At 54.4% G+C, this 24,732-nt stretch overlaps 1 protein-coding gene across 1 annotated transcript; it reads left to right on the plus strand.

The window, feature by feature from the left end:
* pex11b (peroxisomal biogenesis factor 11 beta) lies at positions 1 to 8,951 on the plus strand. The gene is made up of 4 exons (XM_078536895.1): positions 1 to 81; positions 4,242 to 4,357; positions 5,681 to 5,882; positions 7,088 to 8,951. Exons 1-4 carry the CDS (start codon positions 26 to 28, stop codon positions 7,449 to 7,451), a joined length of 738 nt encoding a protein of 245 aa, XP_078393021.1. The 5' UTR covers positions 1 to 25; the 3' UTR covers positions 7,452 to 8,951.
* Positions 8,952 to 24,732: the final 15,781 nt, after the last annotated feature.

The raw sequence follows: 24,732 nt of genomic DNA on the forward strand, positions 1-24,732 counted from the left end.
CCCAAAAAAACATAGATAAAAGAAAATGGATCCCTGGGTCCGCTTCACGGCGCAGAGCCAGGGCCGGGAGCGCGTCTTCAGGTAACGGGAGAAAGGCCCGATTAAACCCCAACCCCCTTCTCCCCTCTGGGCCGATATTTGCAGCCGAGGCGCCGGCTTTCCGGCCGCCTCTTTAATGGCGCCTCCGCCCGCGTAACGCAACGCGATGGCGGCCGTCCCGCCCACCGCCGTCGCGGATTGGCGGCTTTGCGCCGCGTTGGGCTGGACCCTGCGAGGCGATTGGCTGGGCCGACCTGTCGCTCAATGCACTCAACCACGCCCCCGTCTCCTTGCTGCCAGTCAAGCTGGTGAGAGCACACTGGGGAGATTACAACAACAACAACCTGCGCCCCCCTGCACTTTTGCAAAGGTGTTTTGTTCAGATTTTCACCCATTTGCAGAAAATTGAGAACTGAAACCATTTAAAATATATATTTTTTTACAATTTCAATAAATATTTTGAACATGTAACCTACTGTCTGGAACCAACCAGAGTGCAGGTTATATTAAAAGCAAAAAACTGCGGATGCTGGAAATCCAAAATAAAAATACCTGGAAAAATTCAGCATGTCTGACAGCATCTGCGGAGAGGAACATGGTTAACATTTCGAGTTCGTATGACCCTTCAACAGAACTAAGGAGAAATAGAAAAGAGGTGAAATATATGCTGGTTTAAGGGGGGGTGGGACAGGTAGAGCCGGATAGAGGGCCAGTGATAGGTGGAGATTGCCAAAAGATGTCATAGACAAAAGGACAAAGGTGTTGAAGGTGGTGATATTATCTAAGGAATGTGCTAATAGGTGACATTAAGGGTTGAAAGCAGGACGAGCAAGGTACAGATGGCCCTGGCGGCATTTCACAGGGATCGTTGTCTCCGGGACGCCCTGGTCCACTCCTCCATCACCCCCTACACCTCAACCCCTTCCCACGGCACATTCCCATGCAACCGCAGAAGGTGCAACACCTGCCCCTTTACTTCCCCTGTCCTCACCGTCCAAGGGCCCAAACACTCCTTTCAAGTGAAGCAGCATTTCACTTGCACTTCCCTCAATTTAGTCTACTGCATTCACTGCTCCCAATGCGGTTTCCTCTACATTGGAGAGACCAAACGCAGACTGGGTGACCGCTTTGCAGAACACCTTCGGTCTGTCCGCAAGCATGACCCAGACCTCCCTGTCGCTTGCCATTTCAACACCCCACCCTGCTCTCATGCCCACATGTCCGTCCTTGGCCTGCTGCAATATTCCAGTGAAGCTCAACGCAAACTGGAGGAACAGCACCTCATCTTCCGACTAGGCACTTTACAGCCTTCTGGACTGAATATTGAGTTCAACAATTTTAAATCATGAACTCCCTCCTCCATCCCCAACCCCTTTCCGATCCCTCTTTTTTCCAATAATTTATATAGATTTTTCTTTTCCCACCTATTTCCATTATTTTTAAATGTATTTCCATCCATTGTTTTATCTCTACCTTTTAGCCTATTTCGATCCCTTCCCCCCCACCCCACCCCCACTAGGGCTATCTGTACCTTGCTCGTCCTGCTTTCTACCCTTAATGTCACCTATTAGCACATTCCTTAGATAATATCACCACCTTCAACACCTCTTTGTCCTTTTGTCTAAGACATCTTTTGGCAATCTCCACCTATCACTGGCCCTCTATCTGGCTCTACTTGTCCCACCCTCCCTTAAACCAGCTTATATTTCACTTCTTTTCTATTTCTCCTTAGTTCTGTTGAAGAGTCATATGGACTCGAAACGTTAACCGTGTCCCTCTCCGCAGATGCTGTCAGACCTGCTGAGTTTTTCCAGGCAGGTTATATTAGAGTTGGCAGTGAGGTTATTAATTAATCCTGTCACATTACACAGAGTAAAGGCACCTCTAGGTAACAGCGACCACAATATGATTGAATTTTACATTTAATTTGAAAGTGAGAAGAGTGGGTCTAAGACCCGTGTCTTAAACTTAAATAAGGGCAACTATGTGGGCATGAAAGCTGAGCTAGCTGAAGTGAACTGGGTCCCTATACTAGGGGAAAGATCAATAAAGAAGCAATGGCAGGCATTTAAGGGGATATTTCAGAATAAGTATGTTCCTACCATAAAGAAAGATTCTAAGGGGAGGACCCACCATCTGTGGTTAACTGAAGAAGTTAAGGGAAGCATCAAACTTAAGAAAAAGCAGAGAACTGCACAAAGATGAGTGGCAGGACAGATGATTGGTCAGGATATAAAGGACGGCAGAGAATGACTGAAAGGTCGATCAGGAGAAATGAATTAGAGCGTGAGAGGAAGCTAGTGAGAAATGTAAGAACAGATAGCAAGAGATTCTAGAGGTATTCAAAAAGGAAAAGAGTAAGTAAAGTGAGTGTTGGTCCTGTAAAGAGTGACAGCAGGAAGTTAGTAGTAAATAATAAGGAAATGGCGGAAGAAATGAACAAATATTTTGCTTCTGTGTTCATGATAGAGGATACAAAAAACATTCCCGTAATAGCTGCAAATCAAGAGGTGAGCAGGAGAAAGGAACTTGGTGAAATTGCAATCACTGGGGAAGTGGCACCGAGCAAACTGATGGAGCTGCGGGCTGACAAGTCTCCGGGTCCTGATCGACTACATCTTAGGGTCCTAAAAGAGGTGGCTAATGAGGTAGTTGATGCGTTGGTGTTAATTTTCCAAAATTCGCTAGATTCTGGAAAAGCTCCATCAGACTGGAAAGTAGCAAATATAACCCCTCTATTCAAGAAGGGAGCGAGGCAGAAAACAGGAAACTATAGGCCAGTGAACTTGCTGTCTGTCGTGGGGAAGTTATTAGAATTGATCATTAAGGAGGTTATAGCCGGGCACTTAAAAAAGCTCAAGGTAATCGGGCAGAGTCAGCATGGTTTTGTGAAAGGGAAATCATGTTTAATCAATTTATTGGAGTTTTTTGAAGGAGTACCATGCGCTGTGGATAAAGGGGAGCCTGTAGACGTACTGTACTTGGATTTCCAGAAGGCATTTGATAAGGTGGCACATCAAAGGTTATGGCGGAAAATAAAAGCGCAGGGTGTAGGGGGTAACATATTAGCCTGGATAGAAGATTGGCTGGTTGGCAGAGAGCAGAGAGTATGCATAAATGGGTCTTTTTTGGATTGGCAGGATGTGACGAGTGGAGTCCCATGGGGGTCTGTGCTGGGGCCTCATCTTTTTACAATTTACATCAATGGTTTAGATGAGGGGAACAAAGGTATGGTGGCTAAATTTGCAGATGGCAAAAAGGTAGGTAGGAAAGTATGTTGTGAAGAAGACATAAGGAGGTTGCAGAGTCAGCATGGTTTTGTGAAAGGAAAATTAAGCTTAATCAATTTGTTGGAGTTTTTTGAAGGAGTAACATACGCTGTGGATAAAGGGGAGCCTGTAGACGTGCTGTACTTGGATTTCCAGAAGGCATTTGATAAGGAGCCACATCAAAGGTTATTGCGGAAACTAACCTTATAGATAGGTTGGGTGAATGGGCAAAGATCTGACAAATAGAGTTTAACATGGAAAAATGTGAAGTTGTTCACTTTGGCAGGAAGAATAAAAAAACAGAGTATTACTCAAACAGAGAATGACTGCAGTATTCTGAGGTGCAGAGGGATCTGGGTGTTCTAGTACATGAGTCAGAAAAAGTTAGTATGCAGGTACGGCAAGTAATTAAGAAGGCTAATGGAATACTATCCTTTATTACGAGAGGAATTGAACATAAAAGTAAGGATGAAAGCAAAGTACTGCGGATGCTGGAAATCTGAAACAAAAACGGAAAATGCTGGATATGCTGAAGAATAATGCCCTAACCTTTCCCCAATTCATAACAGCTGCTCTCACTTGCAACAAGAGCACTCACCTCATTGTGACAGGAATGCAAAATGAACAGGCAGACGGGGCCCCCCGGTTTTAATATCTCGTCAGAAAGATGGCACCTCCGACAGTTCAGCACTCCCTCAGTGCTGGCACTGGGAGCGTCGACCTCAATTACGCGCCCGACTCCCTGGATGGGGACTCGAACGGTTGGAGTCCGGGCCTGACAAAACACGGATGTTTTCACGTGAGAACGAGCCTTTTTGAGAGGGGCTTATGGAGAAATGTTGCTTGGTGGTTGGTGGGTTGGGTGGGTGAGGGGGGATTGGATGATATAATACACTTTCAGAACATAACCTGCTTTTGGTCTGTGTGTCTCAGGGCTGCTCAGTACGCCTCTGCTTTGTTGGCTTACTCACTGCAGAAGAGTGGGACGAGTCCAGAGCTGGTTATTCTAGTTAAGCAACTGGAGGCTCACCTCAGCTTGGGACGCAAGTGTGAGTATGACAATCTGAACTTCAGCAACTCTTCACATCCTCTCTTCCTCTGCATTCATCGAGGTCAAGGGCATCAGCGATGTAATGATTCATATCTTGCACATCCCATTTGGACCGTCCAGTACATACAGATTAACCGTAACTCAAAACACTCCCAGGGCAGGTACAGCACGGGGTTAGATACAGAGTAAAGCTCCATCTACACGGTCCCCATCAAACACTCCCAGGACAGGTACAGCACGGGGTTAGATACAGAGTAAAACTCCCTCTACACTGTCTCCATCAAACACTCTCAGGACAGGTACAGCACGGGGTTAGATACAAAGTAATGCTCCCTCTACACTGTCCCCATCAAACACTCCCAGGACAGGTACAGCACGGGGTTAGATACAGAGTAAAGCTCCCTCTACACTGTCCCCATCAAACACTCCCAGGACAGGTACAGCACGGGGTTAGATACAGAGTAAAGCTCCCTCTACACTGACCCCATCAAACACTCCCAGGGCAGGTACAGCACAGGGTTAGATACAGAGTAAAGCTCCCTCTACACTGTCCCCATCAAACACTCCCAGGACAGGTACAGCACGGGGTTAGATACAGAGTAAAGCTCCCTCTACACTGTCCCCATCAAACACTCCCAGGACAGGTACAGCACGGGGTTAGATACAGAGTAAAGCTCCCTCTACACTGTCCCCATCAAACACTCCCAGGACAGGTACAGCACGGGGTTAGATACAGAGGAAAGCTCCCTCTACACTGTGAATTTTCTTGGGATATTTTTATTCCGGTAAAGTAGGAGTGCAGTTGGGAACTGGCTTGCCTCGCAGTCAGAAGGCTTGTGGTATCGGGTCCCATTCCAGCAGCTGGAGCCCATAATCCAGGCTGACTCTTCCCATTGCCAGTGCTGAGGGAGAGCTGCACTGTTGGAGGTGCTGTCTTTCAGATGTGACATTCAACTGAGGCCCTCATCTGCCCCCTGAGGTGGGTGTAAAAGACCCCATGGCTGCTATTGGAAGAAGGTGGATGGGGGTGGGGGTGGGGTGGGGAGGGGTGGAGAGTTGTCCCCGGTGTCCTGCAGCCAAAATTGATCCCTCAACAAACATCACTAAAAAGACAAGTGATCTGGGTCATCATTACAGTGCTGTTTGTGGGATCTTGCTGTGCACAAATTCTGCTGTGTTTCCTGCATCCCGATTTCGTTTGAGGGAAGCACACGCTTGTCTGTGTAACACCCGAGATGTTGGAAGGCGCTATAGAAATGCAATTAGCCACAATGTGTTTTTTTTTCCCTCTCTCTCTCTCTCTCTCCGCTTTCTACCAAAGTGTTCAGGTTAGGCAACTCGGCCGAATCACTGGAGGCCGCCAAGCGGGCCATCCACCTGTCGGACCTGGTGCTGCGGTTCTGCATCACCGTCAGCCACCTGAACCGGGCCATGTACTTCGGCTGCGACAACCTGCTGTGGGCCGGCAAGGTGGGCCTGGTCCCCTCGCTGGATCAGGACAAGTGGAGCCAGCGCTCCTTCAGGTAGGGACCACTGCCGCCGTGTCCGCACCGCAACCCCCTCCTCCCCTCCTGCTCCTCCTCGCCTCCCCCCTGGCCATGGCACAAACCGCCCGGATTTCCCTCCCCGCTACGCCGGACGTGATCAGGCACGTTCAGCCCGTCTGTGCCAGCCTCTTTGAAAGAGTGGTCCAATTCGTCTCACTCCCCACCCTGCACACTTATCCCTTTCAGGCATTTATCCAGTTCCCTTTTAATCAGGAATCCCAAACCCTAATAACTCACTCTGGAACAAAAATTCTCCTCCTCTCCCCCCCCCACTGGTTCTTTCCCCGATTCTCTTCAATCTGTGTCCCCCTCTGGTTACCGACCCTCCTGCCCAGTGGAAACAGTTTCTCCTTATTTACTGTGTCCGAACCCCCTTCCTGATTCCGAACGCCTCGATTCAATCTCCCCCTTAACCTTCTCCGCTCTGAGAGAGAACGATCCCAGCTCCTCCCAGTCTCTCCCACACGGACTGAAGTCCCCTCATCCCGGGACCCATTCTGGCTAAATCTCCCTCCCGCACCCTCTCCAAGGCCCTCCTTGAGGCAGAATACTTTTCCAATGCTTCCCTGGCTGGCCCCATGTTGACTCATCCAAAAAAATCTCACCACTCCCGTCTCCCGTCTCCCCCCACACCGCCGACCTCCATTGGCACCCAGTCCAGCAACACCTCAGTTTTAAAATCCTGGTCCTTGTTTTCGAACCCCTCCTCCGTGACCCTTCCAAGAACCCTCCGAGACCTCCGCGCTCCTCCAATTCCGGCCTCTTGCGCATCCCCCCGATTCCCATCGCTCCGCCATTGGCGGCCGTGCTCTGGAATTCCCTCCCTAAACCTCTCCGGCCCTCCCTCCCTCTCTCTCTGTCTTTCCTCCTTTGAGACGCTCCTTAAAACCGACCTCTTTGACCGAGGCTTTGGTCTTCTGGCCCTACTATCTCCTCATGTGGCTTGGGGTCGAATTTCGTTCGATAACATCCCTGTGGACAGCCCCAAGATGTTGAAGGCCCTGTGGGGTCGGTACATCTCTTTCGGTGAGCCCTGGCTCCTTGGGTGTAAGTTTTCCTCCCGTTCCCCCTTCCCCCTCCTGGGTAGATCTTTACCTTTATGGTGTTGCGCCGTCCGTCTCATTCTGGTCTTTTGTTCCGTTCCCTTTCCCACCGTCCCCCACCCCCCGCCGTCACCACAGGTACTACCTATTTGCGCTCATCATGAACCTGAGCCGCGACGCCTACGAGATCAGCGTGCTGGGAGAACGCGAGGCCCGGTGCCAGGGCAAAGCGGGCACAGAGGCAGGCGGCGGCGGCGATGGTGCGGCCGGAGCCGCGCTGGCGGGCAGGGCGCGGGCGCGGCTGTGCCTGCTCTGCCGCGTGCTGAGGAGCAACCCCCCCTTGCTGCTGGACGTCCTGAAGAACTGCTGCGACCTCTTCATCCCCCTGGACCGGCTGGGCCTGCTCAAGACCAGCCCCGGGGTGGTGGCCTTCTGCGGCCTCTCTTCCTCCATCCTCTCGATCCTCACCATATGCCAACCCTGGTTGAAGCTGAAGCCCTAATGGAGTGTGGGGACCAGATTTTTTTTTTAAAAAACAAAACACATAAACTGATGGGACAGTGCGGAGAACAAAAAGATTGAATTTGTTTTCCATTGATATTATTGCTAATAAAAACTGATTATCGACACCGCTACATCGGCCAGTGGAAGCGGGATGGAACTTAAGCTTGGGGCTGCCAGCAAACAGAGTCTATTTACTTGGCAAACAACAAACAGAATCTATTTGCTCAACAAACAGAATTAGATTTACCTAGCAAACAACAAACAGAGTCTACTTAAAGAGCCTCCGCAAGCTGCTGCGGCAAGCAGAACTCGCGGGCGAAATTGCAGCAAAGCCCACCCCCCCCGGCCAAATGCAGTAAGTGGAGGATAGCACCAGGATCATGTGCGTAACTGACGGGGTGTTGGGGCGCTGTCCGGAGGTCCGGAATTGAGGCACCGGGGAGGAAGAGGCCGCTGACCGTTCTGGTGGCGGTGTCGATCGCGGCATGTACAGCATGAGTTAAAAGCAGAGTGATATTTTTTCGCCTGGTTTAGCGGCGTCGCCGAATCCCCCCACTCACCCCTTCTCGTTTTCTGTGGATTGTTCCAGTTTAGCTTGTGCCTCGGCAAGATTGCCTCTTCCACTCCTCAGACCCAGCGCGAGGGAGCTCCCGTTTCCCCCTCAGGGTGACAGACGGTCAGCGGGCGGGAGACAGCTTTCGTTCTGACAGAATCTGCACCCTCTCTGTGACGTGAATCTGAATCGACCTGTGACCCCGCTGTCCCCAGCAGTGGCCTCTCTGAGATTCCCTTTGCAGACGCCCCCCTGCAAAGGAAACTGAACAGCCCGTGGGTCTCGGAAGCCAGTTATACCGCTGGGCGAGAGGCGCCCACCGCCCCTGCCCCAAACCCCCCCCACCCACCCCAGCGCCCCGCACGCTAACGGCCACAGGATTGTAGTTGCGGGGTATCTACAGGGAGGAGATGCTGCAATCAGCCTGGCGTTCCTGCGCCTCATCACTGCCTGGGGAACACTCAGCTCCACGCCCCACCCCCCCCCCTCCAAAAAAAAATCGCCAGGACGCGATCGTCAAGCGGGGTTGGGATCGTCCGGGAAGCCTGCCCCAGTCAAATAGCTCGGCAACTTGTAGCAGCCATTTTATCCACAGCTCCCACACAGGAGGAGATGCAGTCGAGCGTTGCACGTATGGCTCTTGCTGGCCACCTGCGCGATGGCCGATTGAAATGGTAGGTGTCCCTTCTTCCCGCCCCCCCCCATTTCAGCCCTCCCCAAACAGGACAGTGTGCCTCCTCCACCTTTCCCCCGTGACAGTCCTGGATTCTTGTCACACACGGGCCGATTAAACAGTTGCAACAGAGGGGACATGTTTGGACCTTGTCGGTCACTCTCTCTCTGAACACAGGCCTGCCTAGCGATGAGTGTTACAACTCCACTTGTTTCAGTGTCTGCTTCCCCGGCTGACGGTGAAATGCTGAATAAAAGGGACCTTGCAGCTTGTATGTGTGTGCGTGTGTCTGTACAGCATCTATCCCGAACCTCGAGACTTCGCAAAGCACTTTGCAGCCCGTGAAGCACTCTCTTTTCCATTGTAATCACTGTTGTAATGCAGGGAACGTGGCAGCGAATTCCCACACAGCACGATCCCAGAAAGATCAGTTTGATCATGACCCAGATCATCTGTTTCATTGTCAGTGTTGGCGGAGATAGATATTGGCCACAACTCCGCCCGCCGCATTGTCAGAGGGTCAGTACTGAGGGAGTGCCGCACTGTCGGAGGGTCAGTACTGAGGGAGTGCCGCACTGTCGGAGGGTCAGTACTGAGGGAGCGCCGCACTGTCGAAGGGTCAGTACTGAGGGAGCGCCGCACTGTCGGAGGGTCAGTACTGAGGGAGCGCCGCACTGTCGAAGGGTCAGTACTGAGGGAGCGCCGCACTGTCGGAGGGTCAGTACGGAGGGAGCGCCGCACTGTCGGAGGGTCAGTACTGAGGGAGCGCCGCACTGTCGGAGGGTCAGTACTGAGGGAGCGCCGCACTGTCGGAGGGTCAATGCTGAGGGAGTGCCGCACTGTCGAAGGGTCAGTACTGAGGGAGCGCTGCACTGTCGGAGGGTCAGTACTGAGGGAGCGCTGCACTCTCAGATGGTCAGTACAGAGGGAGCACCGCACTGTCGGAGGGTCATTACTGAGGGAGAGATGCACTCTCAGATGGTCAGTACTGAGGGAGTGCCGCACTGTCGGAGGGTCAGTACTGAGGGTGTGCTTTACTGTCGGAGGGTCAGTACTGAGGGAGTGCTGCACTGTTGGAGGGTCAGTACTGAGGGAGCGCCGCACTGTCGGAGAGTCAGTACTGAGGGAACGCTGCACTGTCGGAGGGCCAACATTGAGGGTGCACGGCATTGTCGGAGTGCCAGTACTCAGGGTGCGTGGCACTGTCAGGGTGTCACAGCTCTACCGACAGTGCGGCACTCCCTCAGTACTGACCCTCCGACAGTGCAGCACTCCCTCAATACTGACCCTCCGACAGTGCAGCACTCCCTCAGGACTGATCCTCTTACAGTGTGGCGCTCCCTCAGGACTGACCCTCCAACAGTGCAGCACTCCCTCAGTACTGACCCTCCGACAGTGCAGCACTCCCTCAGGCTGATCCTCCGATAGTAAAGCACACCCTCAGTACTGACCCTCTGACAGTGCGGCGCTCCCTCAGTACTGACCCTCCGACAGTGCGGCGCTCCCTCAGTACTGACCCTCCGACAATGCTGCGCTCCCTCAGTACTGACCCTCTGACAGTGCGGCGCTCCCTCAGTACTGACCCTCCGACAGTGCGGCGCTCCCTCAGTACTGACCCTCCGACAGTGCGGCACTCCCTCAGTACTGACCCTCCGACAGTGCGGCACTCCCTCAGTACTGACCCTCCGACAGTGCGGCGCTCCCTCAGTACTGACCCTCCGACAGTGCGGCACTCCCTCATTACTGACCGTCCGACAGTGCGGCACTCTCTCAGTACTGACTGTCCGACAGTGCGGCGCTCCCTCAGTACTGACCCTCCGACAGTGCGGCGCTCCCTCAGTACTGACCCTCCGACAGTGCGGCACTCCCTCAGCACTCACCCTCTTACACTGCAGCGCTCCCTCAGCGCAGGGCATGGCAAGTGTCCGCCGGGAATACGTGCACAAATCCCTGGAGCGGGATCCGGACGCATAACCTGAACAGAAGCGAGAGTGGGCCCCAGTGAGCCACCACTGACGGTCACGTAAGGGTAGCTGTGTGTAACCAGACCAAATTAGGCCAGCCCGACGCAACAAAACCCTCACTGTCTTCTCCCGAAAAGCAAGGCGATTTAGTTTCTGTAGCTAAATCTTATCCCCGCTTCATCTTAAACCTTCCGAGGATTGAGAAGGGTGAAAAACCTGCCTTTCGGTGACGGGTGAGTGCGGCAGCCCGTGCCAAAGCTCATCGCGGGCGTTAACTCTAATCTCCCTGCCGAGGTGCGGGACATCCCAAGGGAGTTTTGCAAACGTTTCGTCTCAGCCCGTAACCTCGTGATGGACGGGCAGCCTGACCAATCCCGGAGCTGGTCGGGCTCGCTGGACAGACGCCCTCGCCCAATCGCCAGCCACAAGGGAGGGGGGCCTTTCTCGAGGGTGAGTTCTCTCTCTATCGGTGATTAGCCCACCCGGCTTCAGTTCTCCGATCGGAGATCCGCGAGCAGCCAGGTCGTTTTCGGATCGCCCTGGGGGACGCTGTGTCCAACCCTGCTCGGTGAGCTTAGCTTCCCCCCCGCGTTGCTCCAGCTGTTTTAACAGCTGGATCAGTTTTAGCACCTTGTGCCGATCTGTCTCCCCTCCCCAGCCTTGAGGTGCAGACTAACCCTGGATAGATTCCTGACGGGGAAGGTTTGCGGAGCAGAGAGCAGTGGGAATGGGACCAACTGGAAAAGCCCTTTCAAAGGGCTAGCAAAGGCACGAGGGGCCGACTGGCCTCCTCCGCTGCTGTGTCATTCACTCCGCACCCCCCCGACCGTGTCAGCTCATCAGCTGCTGAAACCCTCATTCGTGCCCCGCTTATCTCGATACTCGGTTATTGCGATGCACTCCGGGCTGCTCTCCCACATCCTAAAACCTGCAACCATCCAAAACCCTGCTGCCCGTCTTTAACTCACACCGAGGCCCATGTCCCCTATCACCCCCTGCATTGCCTCCTGGTCAAGCAGCATCTTTATTTTAAAATTTTCCATCCTTATTTTCATCTCCCTCCATGGACTCACCCCTCCTGATCTCTGTAAACTCCTCCAGTCCCTACACCCCTCCCTAACTCTGTAACCTCCTCCAGCCCCTACGCCCCTCCCTAACTCTGTAACCTCCTCCAGCCCCTACACCCCTCCCTATCTCTGTAACCTCCTCCAGCCCCTACACCCCTCCCTATCTCTGTAACCTCCTCCAGCCCCTACACCCCCTCCCTATCTCTGTAACATCCTCCAGCCTCTACAGCCCTCCCTATCTTTGTAACCTCTTCCAGCCCCTACACCCCTCCCTATCTCTGTAACCTCCTCCAGCCCCTACACCCCTCCCTATCTTTGTAACCTCCTCCAGCCCCTACACCCCTCCCTATCTCTGTAACCTCCTCCAGCCCCTACACCCCTCCCTATCTCTGTAACCTCCTCCAGCCCCTACAACCCTCCCTATCTCTGTAACCTCCTCCAGCCCCTACACCCCTTCAAGATCTCTGCGATCCTTCAATTCCGGCCTCTTGCCCATCCCCCGATTCCCATCGCTCCACCATTGGCGGCCGTGCCTTCAGCTGCCTGGGGGGCCCTGAGCTCTGCAAATTCCTCCCTGAACCTCTCCACCTCTCTACCTTGCTTTCCTCCTTTAAGCCTCTCTTTAAATCAATCCCGTTGGATCGAGCTTTTGGTCACCTGTCCCTAATATCTCCTTCATGTGGCTCGGTGCCATACTTTGATTTATAACGCCCCTGTGAATTGCCCTGGGGTGGTTCGTTACATTAGAGGTGCCGTATAAATACAAGTTGTTCTTGTAAAGAACCCGATAAGCCTCAGAGGACTTAGGGAAGACAGATTTTCTTCGGACATCTCCGTTACCCAGGACCTCTGAACCCCGCCACACCTCACAGCCTTGAGATCGTCCAAGGTTCTGATGCGGGAGGCCATTCAGCCCGTTTAATTCCCCCTAGCAGAACCCCCAGCCCTCCCTCCTTTCCATTTGCAGGATTCTCCACATCGCAATCTCATCCCCCCTCAAGCTCAAGATGAGCCGTAACCCGTCCCACCCTGTTACGATCAGGCTGTGGCGGTGAAGGTCACACAGTCACCCCTCCCTATCTCTGTAACCTCCTCCAGCCCCTACAGCCCTCCCTATCTCTGTAACCTCCTCCAGCCCCTACACCCCTCCCTATCTCTGTAATCTCCTCCAGCCCCTACACCCCTCCCTATCTCTGTAACATCCTCCAGCCCCTACACCCCTCCCTATCTCTGTAATCTCCTCCAGCCCCTACACCCCTCCCTATCTCTGTAACTTCCTCCAGCCCCTACACCCCTCCCTATCTTTGTAACCTCCTCCAGCCCCTACACCCCTCCCTATCTTTGTAACCTCCTCCAGCCCCTACACCCCTCCCTATCTCTGTAACCTCCTCCAGCCCCTACACCCCTCCCTATCTATGTAACCTCCTCCAGCCCCTACACCTCTCCCTATCTCTGTAACCTCCTCCAGCCCCTACACCCCTCCCTATCTTTGTAACCTCTTCCAGCCCCTACACCCCTCCCTACCTCTGTAACCTCCTCCAGCCCCTACAACCCTCCCTATCTCTGTTACCTCCTCCAGCCCCTACAACCGTCCCTATCTCTGTAACCTCCTCCAGTCTATACACCTCTATCTCTGTAACCTCCTCCAGCCCCTACACCCCTCCCTAGCTATGTAACCTCCTCCAGCCCCTACACCCCTCCCTATCTTTGTAACCTCCTCCAGCCCCTACACCCCTCCCTATCTCTGTAACCTCCTCCAACCCCTACACCCCTCCCTATCTCTGTAACCTCCTCCAGCCCCTACACCCCTCCCTATCTCTGTAACCTCTTCCAGCCCCTACACCCCTCCCTACCTCTGTAACGTCCTCCAGCCCCTACAACCCTCCCTATCTCTGTTACCTCCTCCAGCCCCTATAACCGTCCCTATCTCTGTAACCTCCTCCAGTCTATACACCTCTATCTCTGTAACCTCCTCCAGCCCCTACACCCCTCCCTATCTCTGTAACCTCCTCCAGCCCCTACACCCCTCCCTACCTCTGTAACGTCCTCCAGCCCCTACAACCCTCCCTACCTCTGTTACCTCCTCTAGCCCCTATAACCCTCCCTATCTCTGTAACCTCCTCCAGCCCCTACACGCCTCCGAGATCTCTGCGATCCTTCAATCCTGGCCTCTTGCCAATCCCCCGATTCCCATCGCTCCACCATTGGCGGCCGTGCCTTCAGCTGCCTGGGGGGCCCTGAGCTCTGCAAATTCCTCCCTGAACCTCTCCACCTCTCTACCTTGCTTTCTCCCTTTAAGCCTCTCTTTAAATCAATCCCGTTGGATCGAGCTTTTGGTCACCTGTCCCTAATATCTCCTTCATGTGGCTCGGTGCCATACTTTGATTTATAACGCCCCTGTGAATTGCCCTGGGGTGGTTCGTTACATTAGAGGTGCCGTATAAATACAAGTTGTTCTTGTAAAGAACCCGATAAGCCTCAGAGGACTTAGGGAAGACAGATTTTCTTTGAACGGCTCCATTGCCCAGGACCTCTGAACCCCGCCACACCTCACAGCCTTGAGATCGTCCAAGGTTCTGATGCGGGAGGCCATTCAGCCCGTTTAATTCCCCCTAGCAGAACCCCCAGCCCTCCCTCCTTTCCATTTGCAGGATTCTCCGCATCGCAATCTCATCCCCCCTCAAGCTCAAGATGAGTCGTAACCCGTCCCACCCTCTTACGATCAGGCTGTGGCGGTGAAGCGGACTGGCGACCCCAAGAACGTGAGCAGAGCTTATATCGGGGAGGCGGGGTGGCGTGGGGGGGTCGCCGATTAAGAGCTGGGGATCAGTGACCGTGAAGCTGTCCGATTGCGGTTAACCAAATCGGAAACAGCCCGCTTGGCGATGTGGACCTTGAATATTGCCGAAACGAGATAAGTGTTGCCAAAACTTTTCATCGTGTGCTTGTCAGGGCAAATGCTGGAATGCCAAATTTCAAACGATCACAACAATTTATACTGCAGGGGGGAAAAGGGTGCGAATGAAACGCCGACTGTTCGATGTGATTTTGCGAATAGTGGACAGCACTTGCTGAATGACCCTGAGTGCGCCAATAGCGACACTGACAAACCGATTGAAGTCGAGCTCATAATGTGGCTCATTTACACCTGCTCGGGAGTGACGTACATTGAACCCATGCTGTGCAAACAAAAGGAATATGCTCAAACCTCGCGCCTTTTATGAATTGCCCGGGAGCCTGCGATTCCCCGTTGCTCTCCGCGCGGCAACACGTCGGCCAATCAGAGTTGACTTGCCAACCAGTCGGCACCCTTTTCTCCCCTGTTGTGATTGTCTGAAACTTGGGCATTCTTGTCCTGATGAGTGCAAGACGAAAAGATTCAGCAACATGCCCATGTTTTTTTTTCAGCCAAACAACAGCCCGCGTCCTTTATAGGGAATGAAATCCGCTCTTCTTACCCAGGTCTGGGACTGCATGTGACTCCAGGCCCAACGTGGTTGATGCTTAACTGCCCTCTTGAGTGGCGCGGTCTATTAGTTTGAAGCCAAGGTGGCTTCCACCATCTTCTCAAGGGGCACACGAGGATTTGGTTGGTAAACGGCAGTGCCCACGTCTGGAGAGTGAAGATTTCCCTGTACGTCTTTCAGGTACGTCTTTATTCTCCCTCCTCACCTGCCACACTGTCGGAGGGTCCGTACTGAGGGAGTGCCGCACTGTCGGAGGGTCAGTACTGAGGGAGCGCCGCACTGTCGGAGGGTCAGTACTGAGGGAGCGCCGCACTGTCGGAGGGTCAGTACTGAGGGAGCGCCGCACTGTCGGAGGGTCAGTACTGAGGGAGCGCCGCACTGTCGGAGGGTCAGTACTGAGGGAGCGCCGCACTGTCGGAGGGTCAGTACTGAGGGAGTGCCACACTGTCGGAGGGTCAGTACTGAGGGAGAGCCGCACTGTCGGAGGGTCAGTACTGAGGGAGTGCTGCACTGTCGGAGGGTCAGTACTGAGGGTGTGCCGCACTGTCGGAGGGTCAGTACTGAGGGAGCGCTGCACTGTCGGAGGGTCAGTACTGAGGGAGCACCGCACTGTCGGAGGGTCAGTACTGAGGGAGTGCCGCACTGTCGGAGGGTCAGTACTGAGGGAACGCTGCACTGTCGGAGGGTCAGTACTGAGGGAGCACTGCACTGTCGGAGGGTCAGTACTGAGGGAGTGCCGCACTGTCGGAGGGTCAGTACAGAGGGAGTGTCGCACTGTCGGAGGGTCAGTACTGAGGGAGCGCTGCACTGTCGGAGGGCGAGTACAGAGGGAGCACCACACTGTCGGAGGGTCCGTACTGAGGGAGTGCCGCACTGTCGGAGGGTCAGTACTGAGGGAGCGCCGCACTGTCGGAGGGTCAGTACTGAGGGAGTGCCACACTGTCGGAGGGTCAGTACTGAGGGAGAGCCGCACTGTCGGAGGGTCAGTACTGAGGGAGTGCTGCACTGTCGGAGGGTCAGTACTGAGGGTGTGCCGCACTGTCGGAGGGTCAGTACTGAGGGAGCGCTGCACTGTCGGAGGGTCAGTACTGAGGGAGCACCGCACTGTCGGAGGGTCAGTACTGAGGGAGTGCCGCACTGTCGGAGGGTCAGTACTGAGGGAACGCTGCACTGTCGGAGGGTCAGTACTGAGGGAGAACCGCACTGTCGGAGGGTCAGTACTGAGGGAGTGCCGCACTGTCGGAGGGTCAGTACTGAGGGAGAGCTGCACTGTCGGAGGGTCAGTACTGAGGGAGCGCCCCACTGTCGGAGGGTCAGTACTGAGGGAGAGCCGCACTGTCGGAGGGTCAGTACTGAGGGGGTGACGCACTGTCAGAGGGTCAGTACTGAGGGAGTGCCGCACTGTCGGAGGGTCAGTACTGAGGTAGTGCCGCACTGTCGGAGGGTCAGTACTGAGGGAGTGCCGCACTGTCGGAGGGTCAGTACTGAGGGAGCGCCGCACTGTCGGAGGGTCAGTACTGAGGGAGCGCTGCACTGTCGGAGGGTCAGTACTGAGGGAGAGCCGCACTGTCGGAGGGTCAGTACTGAGGGAGCGCCGCACTGTCGGAGGGTCAGTACTGAGGGAGTGCCACACTGTCAGAGATCCTGTCTCTCTGATGAGACATTAAACTGAAGCCCTCTCAGGTGGGTGTAAAAGATCCCACGGCCACTATTGGAAGAAGAGCAGGGGTGGGTGGAGGGAGTTCTCCCTGGTGTCCTGGGGCCATTATTTATCCCTCAACCAACATCACTGAAGGATAACTATCTGGACAAAATCACATCGCTGCTCGTGGGAGCTTGCTGTGCGCAAATTGGCTGCGGTGTTTCCCACATCACGACAATGACCACACTTCAAAAGGTTTCGGTTTGGCCGACCGTCTGGAGTGAGTTTGTCTTTTGTTATCTCGTGCGCGGGATAAAGGGACTTGCATTCGTGTAGCGCCTTTAGTGACCGCTGGACATCCCAAAGCGCTGCAAGGCGGATGGGGCATTTCTGTGGCGCATGTCACCATTGTAATGTAGGAAACGCGGCAGCCAATTGGCGCACAGCAAGCTCTCACAAATTGCAGCGTTTCTGTGAAGGAATAAATGTTGACCCAGACCCATAGGAACCGGGGGCAGGAGGAGGCCACTCGGCCCCTCGAGCCTGCTCTCTCATTCAATAAGATCGCGGCTGATCTGATTATCACCTCAACCCCACGTTGCTTCTCTCAGGAAGAGAGGTCCAAAGACTCGCGACCCTCTTGAGAGAAAATAATTCTCCTCATCCCTGTCCTAAGCGGGCAAACCCCTTCTTTTTAAACAGTGACACCCCCTCCACCCTTAGTTCTAGATTCTTCCACAAGAGGAAACGTCCTCTCCACATCCACCCTGTCGAGGCCCCTCAGGACCTTTATATCTATCACTCAAGTCACCGCCCTGCTTCCCTTAATGCCTGTCAAGCCTTTTACGTCCACGTGAGAGAGCGGGACAGGGGCCCCGGCTTAACGTCTCGCCCGAGAAATGGCACCGCTGACAGTGCAACACTCCCTCAATGCTGCACTGGGAGTGTCACTCTGGGAATTGGTGTTCCAATCTCCTGAGGTGGGGCTCGAACCTGTTGGTCATCAGCCTTAAAGGCAATGGCATTGCTGCTGTACTGGCCATCACATCACAACAGAACGCGCAACGAATCTAACTTCAGAGACCAGAGTACTACCAGCCACGGCTGACACCCCAATGCTTATGTGCCTCCCTGCACATGGATCCCTCCCTCTCTCAGTTTGTGACTGTGTATGTTTTTTTATTTCAGTACTGACCCTCTGACAGTGCGGCACTCCCTCAGTACTGACCCTCCGACAGTGCGGCGCTCCCTCAGTACTGACCCTCCGACAGTGCAACACTCTCTCAGTACTGACCCTCCGACAGTGCGGCACTCCCTCAGTACTGACCCTCCGACAGTGCGGCGCTCCCTCAGTACTGACCCTCCGACAGTGCGGCACTCCCTCAGTACTGACCCTCCGACAGTGCGGCGCTCCCTCAGTACTGACCCTCCGACAGTGCGGCGTTCACTCAGTACTGACCCTCCGACAGTGCGGCACTCCCTCAGTACTGACCCTCCGACAGTGCAGCACTCCCTCAGTACTGACCCTCCGACAGTGCGGCACTCCCTCAGTACTGACCCTCCGACAGTGCGGCACTCCCTCAGTACTGACCCTCCGACAGTGCGGCACTCCCTCAGTACTGACCCTCTGACAGTGCGGCACTCCCTCAGTACTGACCCTCCGACAGTGCGGCGCTCCCTCAGTACTGACCCTCCGACAGTGCGGCCCTCCCTCAGTACCGACCCTCCGACAGTGCAGCACTCCCTCAGTACCGACCCTCCGACAGTGCGGCGCTCCCTCAGTACTGACCCTCCGACAGTGCGGCGCTCCCTCAGTACTGACCCTCCGACAGTGCGGCGCTCCCTCAGTACTGACCCTCCGACAGTGCGGCACTCCCTCAGTACTGACCCTCCGACAGTGCGGCACTCCCTCAGTACCGACCCTCCGACATGGGTTGAGAAACACCAACAATGAGCAGCTCTCCAAAGATTTTTTTTAACACTTGTTCAGGGAACGTGGGCATCGCTGGACGGGCCAACATTCATCGCCCACCCCTAATTGCCCTTGTTCAGAGGGCATTTAAGAGTCAAGCACATTATTGCAGATCTGCACTCACATGTCGGGGCCAGACCAGGATGGCAGATTTCCTTCCCTAAGGGGGCTTAGTGCACCGGATCGGCTTTTACAACAATCAACTCGACTTCTAAATCCGCAGTTCTATTGAATTCAAATTCCACCACTGGCCGAGCCTGGTATTCGAACCCGGGTCCCCAGAGCATTACCCTGGGTCACTGGAATACCAGCCACAGTGGCAACACCACCAAGTCACTGCCAGATCTCCGAAGAAGAGTCATATTGGACTGGAAACGTTCACCGTGCTTCTCTCTGCACAGACGCTACCAGGCCGGCTGGACTCTCCCACCCCCTTCCTGTTCGCACTTACGTTCTTGCGGCTTTAAAAGCTGTTAGGGCCCGTGGACAGTTTGAGACTCTGAGCTGTGACCTCGAGACCATGGCTCCCATTCGGAGGACCTGTCACATGTCACGGCCGCACGCGTTAGATAAATGTCTTCCTGTCCCAAATCGCCTTGAGGCCGCCCGGTGACCTGTCTCGCTCAAGCTCGCGCGACGATGGACCGGCGCCAGCCGCTCCCGTCCCGCGAAAGGTCTTCCAGGAATTTTGGGATTCTAGGCACGAGGAGAATCTCACGCAACTGCGCGGGCCGAGAGGGTGAAGGGTTAAGCGGCCTGGCGCTCCACATCGAGGACCCGGTTACCCAGGGAGCTGCTGGAAGAGCGACTGGGATCGGTCTGCTCCGACATAAGGAATCTCCACCCCCCCACCGCCCCTCCACTGCTCACGGAGACGGTTCTGGCTGTGTCTCTCTCTCTCTCGCCTCTGGATCAGAAGGTGGTGGGTTCGAGTCCCGTCCCGCCCCCCATCCAGAGACTTGAGCTCAAAACCCCGGGCGAGCACCCCCCCAGCGCCAGCCAGCTCTGATCTTACACGATGGCAAAATAAAAAATCGCCTTGGCTTCTGAGTCTGCAGTCCCCGAACCGTAACCTCAGCGCCTCACCCTGACCGTCACCCTAAAATCTCAGCCCTGAATCCAAACCACTCGATACAACGGTGTTCCGGTCAGTAGTGACTGCCTCCATCAACGTTCCTGGAAAGGGAAAACCTCCCACGAGTTTAGGAGCAGGAGGAGGCCACTCGGCCCCTCGAGCCTGCTCCGCCATTCAGTAAGATCGTGGCTGGTCTGGCTGTGGCCTGAACTCCACTTTCCTGCCTGGTCCCCTCCCCCCCCACCCCCCCCCACCATAACCCTCAACCCCCTTTTCCATCAAAAACCCAACTCGGCCTTAGACCCAGCGTCCACTGGTCTCCGGGGGACAAGAATTCCACTGACCAACGAGCCTCTGAGAGGAAAAATAAAAGCTCTCCTCATCTCTGGCCTCGCTCGGCCGTTTCAGAGGGGCAGTTAAGAGTCAACCACATGGCTGTGGGGTCTGGGGTCACATGTAGGCCAGACCGGGTAAGGACGGCAGATTTCCCTTCCCTAAAGGGGTATGAGTGAACCAGATGGGGTTTTTATGACAATCCAAGATGGTTGCCCTGATTACCATCACTGAGACTCGCTTTCAATTCCAGATTTTATTCATTGAATTTAAATTCCATCGACTGCCAGGGTGGGGATTTGAACCCGTGTCCCCCCAGAGGCCTCTGGATCACCAGCCCATTGACATCACCACCGTCTCCCCTGTTTTGTTGTTCACTAACAAAAGGGAAAGCTGAATCTGAAGGGGCCTCTATTTAGCTCAGGCGATGGATGTGGCAATCGGCTTGGTTGAATCTTCAAGTGCAGCGAGTTCATCACGTCCGAAATGGGGCCTTCAAATTGCCGGAGGTTAGAGAGTCATTAAGTGGATGGAACATCTAGGTCACTGGACAGGGGAAGGCTGTTCAGCCCCTCCAGCCTGTACTACCATTCAATGGCCGACCTGTACCCGCTCCCCTTTGTGTGAAGGAGGGCTTCCCGGCACCACCCCCGAACTCTCATTTTAAGGTTCTGTGCACCTCCCCTCCACCTCCACCTTATTCTAGGCCTCACCACGCCCCCGCCCCCGCCCCCACTCCTTCCTGACCCCTCTGCCCCCTGCCCCCCACCTTCCCCAGGAGGGAATAGTTTCTCTCTGTCGAATCCTTTAATCATCTTAAACACCCCTCGATCCGATCGCCCCCTTCATCTTCCACCCTCGAGGGGATACAAGTCGAGTCTGTGTGTGACCCGCCCTCGGAGTTTAACCCTTTCAGCTCTGGGGTCGTTCCGGTGAATCTGCACTGCTCCCCCCTCCCCTCCCCTCCCTCCCCGCCCCTCCAAGGGCCACCCTGAGATGTTGTATCACGGTGGACCTGTACCGGGAAATAGGCAGAACGCTTTTGGAGCATCACTGACTGCTCTATCCCTTCTCTCCCGACACCCCCGATCTCACAGTTGCCTCAGCCCGCACATTGGCCTCCAACAGGCTGGATAAGCTGGAAGAAGAGATCCCAATCCTTCAGATGTCGCTAGATGAGGTACCGTACCCTATTTTTTCTGTTGCACTTGTCTTATGAGGAAACGTTTGAAAGGTGGGACCTGTATCCATTGGAGTTTCGAAGAATGAGAGGCGATCTTATTGAAACATATCAGATCCTGAGGGGACTTGACAGGGTGGATGCTGAGAGGGTGTTTCCCCTTGTGGGAGAGACTAGGGGGACACAGTTTAAAAATAAGGGGTCCCTTATTTAAGACGGGGATGAGGAGACACTTTTCTTCTCACAGAGGGTCGGGAACCTTTGGAAATGTTTTCCCCAGAGATGGGTGGGGACAGGGTCAATGAATATTTTTTAATGCAGGCATAGATAGGTCCTTGACTAACAAGGGGGTGAAAGGTAATCGGGGGTGGGCGGGAATGTGGGGTTCAGGTTACATTCAGATCAGCCGCGATCTTATTGAATGGCAGAGCAGGCTCGAGAGGGGCCGAATGGCCTCTCCCCCTAATTCACACGTTTGTGTGTAAAGTTTGGCAGGCACAGAAGGAGATATCTAGGGTCAGGTGACAAGAAGCTCGATCAAAGAGGTCAGATTTAAGGAGCATCTTAAAGGAGGAGGGAGAGAAAGAGAGAGAGAGAGATGGAGAGGTTTAGGGGGGGAATTCCAGAGCTCAGGGCCCCCAGGCAGCTGAAGGCACGGCCGCCAATGGTGGAGCGATGGGAATCGGGGGATGGGCAAGAGGCCGGAATTGGAGGAGCGCAGAGATCTCGGAGGGTTGTAGGGGCTGGAGGAGGTTACAGAGATAGGGAGGGTTGTAGGGGCTGGAGGAGGTTACAGAGATAGGGAGGGGTGTAGGGGCTGGAGGAGGTTACAGAGATAGGGAGGGGTGTAGGGACTGGAGGAGGTTACAGAGATAGGGAGGGGTGTAGGGGCTGGAGGAGGTTACAGAAATAGGGAGGGGCGTGAGGGTTGGAGGAGGTTACAGGGATCGAGAGGGGTGTGGGGCTGGAGGAGGTTACAGAGATAGGGAGGGGTGTAGGGGCTGGAGGAGGTTACAGAGATAGGGAGGGGTGTAGGGGCTGGGGGAGGTTACAGAGATAGGGAGGGGTGTAGGGGCTGGAGGAGGTTACAGAGATAGGGAGGGGTGTAGGGGCTGGAGGAGGTTACAGAAATAGGGAGGGGCGTGAGGGTTGGAGGAGGTTACAGGGATCGAGAGGGGTGTGGGGCTGGAGGAGGTTACAGAGATAGGTAGGAGTGTAGGGGCTGGAGGAGGTTACAGAGACAGGGAGGCGTGAGGGTTGGAGGAGGTTACAGAGATAGGGAGGGGTGTAGGGGCTGGAGGAGGTTACAGAGATAGGGAGGGGTGTAGGGGCTAGAGGAGGTTACAGAGATAGGGAGGGGTGTAGGGGGCTGGAGGAGGTTACAGAGATAGGGAGGGGCATTGGGGCTGGAGGAGGTTACAGTGATAGGGAGGGGCATTGGGGCTGGAGGAGGTTACAGAGATAGGGAGGGGTGTAGGGTACTGGAGGAGGTTACAGAGATGGGGAGGTGTGTGAGGGTTGGAGGAGGTTACAGAGATAGGGAGGGGTGTAGGGGCTGGAGGAGGTTACAGAGATAGGGAGGTGTGCAGGGGTTGGAGGAGGTTACAGAGATAGGGAGGGGTGTAGGGGCTGGAGGAGGTTACAGATATAGGGAGGGGTGTAGGGGCCAGAGGAGGTTACAGAGATAGGGAGGGGTGTAGGGCAATATCCCTCTCTGGACTAATTACACACCCCCAGGGTTTCCTGTTGCTTTCCCACCATCCGATTGTCAGATGCAAATGAGGAAAATCTCAGCCTGGACTGATCTAAACACCGTAAACAAATCGGCTGTTCATGATCTGGGTGCCACGAGCAGCTTCACCAGTAGGTGTCGCTGCCCACAAGCTGCTGGTCGCAGAGCAGCTAGTGCCCACCAGATGGTGGAGTTGACCAATGACAGCTCCCTATTTCGTGGCCAACCAGCAACTTGCAGAAAAGCAAAATACTGCGGATGCTGGAAATCTAGAACAAAAACAAAAACACCTGGAAAAACTCAGCAGGTCTGACAGCATCTGCGGAGAGGGATACAGTTGACGTTTCGAGTCCGTATGACCCTTCAACAGAACTAAGACACATAGAAATGAGATGAAATATAAGCTGGTAGAGGGGGGTGGGTGGGACAGGAGGAGATCGATAGGGGGCCAGTGATAGGTGGAGGTCAAGAAGAGACTGCCAAAGATGTCCTAGACAAAAGGACAAAGGGGTGTTGATTTTATCTAAAGGATGTGCTAATGGGGACATTAAGGGTAGCAAGCTAGTGGCAGATGGCCCTAGTGGGGGTGGGGGTGGGGGGAAGGGATCAAAATGGGCTAAAAGGTGGAGATAAAACAATAGATCGAAATAAATTTAAAAATAGGTGGGAAAAGAAAAAAAAATAGATTTTTTAATGATGAATTATTAGAAAAAGAGGGATCGGAAAGGGGGTGGGGATGGAGGAGAGAGTTCATGGTCTGAAGCTGTTGAACTCAATGTAAAGTCCAGAAGGCTGTAAAGTGCCTAGTCGGAAGATGAGGTGCTGTTCCTCCAGTTTGCGTTGAGCTTCACTGGAACATTGCAGCAGGCCAAGGACGGACATGTGGGCATGAGAGCAGGGTGGGGTGTTGAAATGGCAAGCGACAGGGAGGTCTGGGTCGTGCTTGCGGACAGACCGAAGGTGTTCCGCAAAGCGGTCACCCAGTCTGCGTTTGGTCTCTCCAATGTAGAGGAAACCGCATTGGGAGCAGCGAATGTAGTAGACTAAATTGAGGGAAGTGCAAGTGAAATGCTGCTTCACTTGAAAGGAGTGTTTGGGCCCTTGGATGGTGAGGAGGGGGGAAGTAAAGGGGCAGGTGTTGCACCTTCTGCGGTTGCATGGGAAGGTGCCATGGGAGGGGGTTGAGGAGTAGGGGGTGATGGAGGACTGGACCAGGGTGCCCCAGAGGGAACGATCCCTGTGGAATGCCGCTGGGGGGGGTGAAGGGAAGATGTGTTTGGTGGTGGCATCATGCTGGAGTTGGCGGAAATGGTGGAGGATGATCCTTTGAATGCGGAGGCTGGTGGGGTGATAAGTGAGGACAAGGGGGGCCCTATCATTTTTCTGGGAGGGAGGGGAAGGCGTGAGGGCGGATGTGCGGGATATGGGCCGGACACGGTTGAGGGCCCTGTCAACGACCATGGGTGGAAAACCTCGGTTAAGGAAGAAGGAGGACATGTCAGAGGAACTGTTTTTGAAAGTGGCATCATCAGAACAGATGTGACGGAGGCGAAGGAACTGAGAGAATGGGATGGAGTCCTTACAGGAAGCGGGGTGTGAGGAGCTGTAGTCGAGGTAGCTG

Source organism: Cetorhinus maximus, unplaced genomic scaffold (assembly GCF_964194155.1).
Source record: "Cetorhinus maximus unplaced genomic scaffold, sCetMax3.hap1.1 HAP1_SCAFFOLD_1635, whole genome shotgun sequence".
NCBI classification, from domain to species: Eukaryota; Metazoa; Chordata; class Chondrichthyes; order Lamniformes; family Cetorhinidae; genus Cetorhinus; species Cetorhinus maximus.

What these genes read in the sequence shown, in the direction of transcription:
- pex11b (XM_078536895.1), top strand. Translation starts at nt 26, where the DNA reads ATGGATCCCTGGGTCCGCTTCACGGCGCAGAGCCAGGGCCGGGAGCGC. An exon ending in CCTCAGCTTGGGACGCAAGT is followed by an intron (nt 4,358 to 5,680) that starts GTGAGTATGACA and finishes TTTCTACCAAAG; the next exon opens with TGTTCAGGTTAGGCAACTCG. An exon ending in TGGAGCCAGCGCTCCTTCAG is followed by an intron (nt 5,883 to 7,087) that starts GTAGGGACCACT and finishes CCGTCACCACAG; the next exon opens with GTACTACCTATTTGCGCTCA.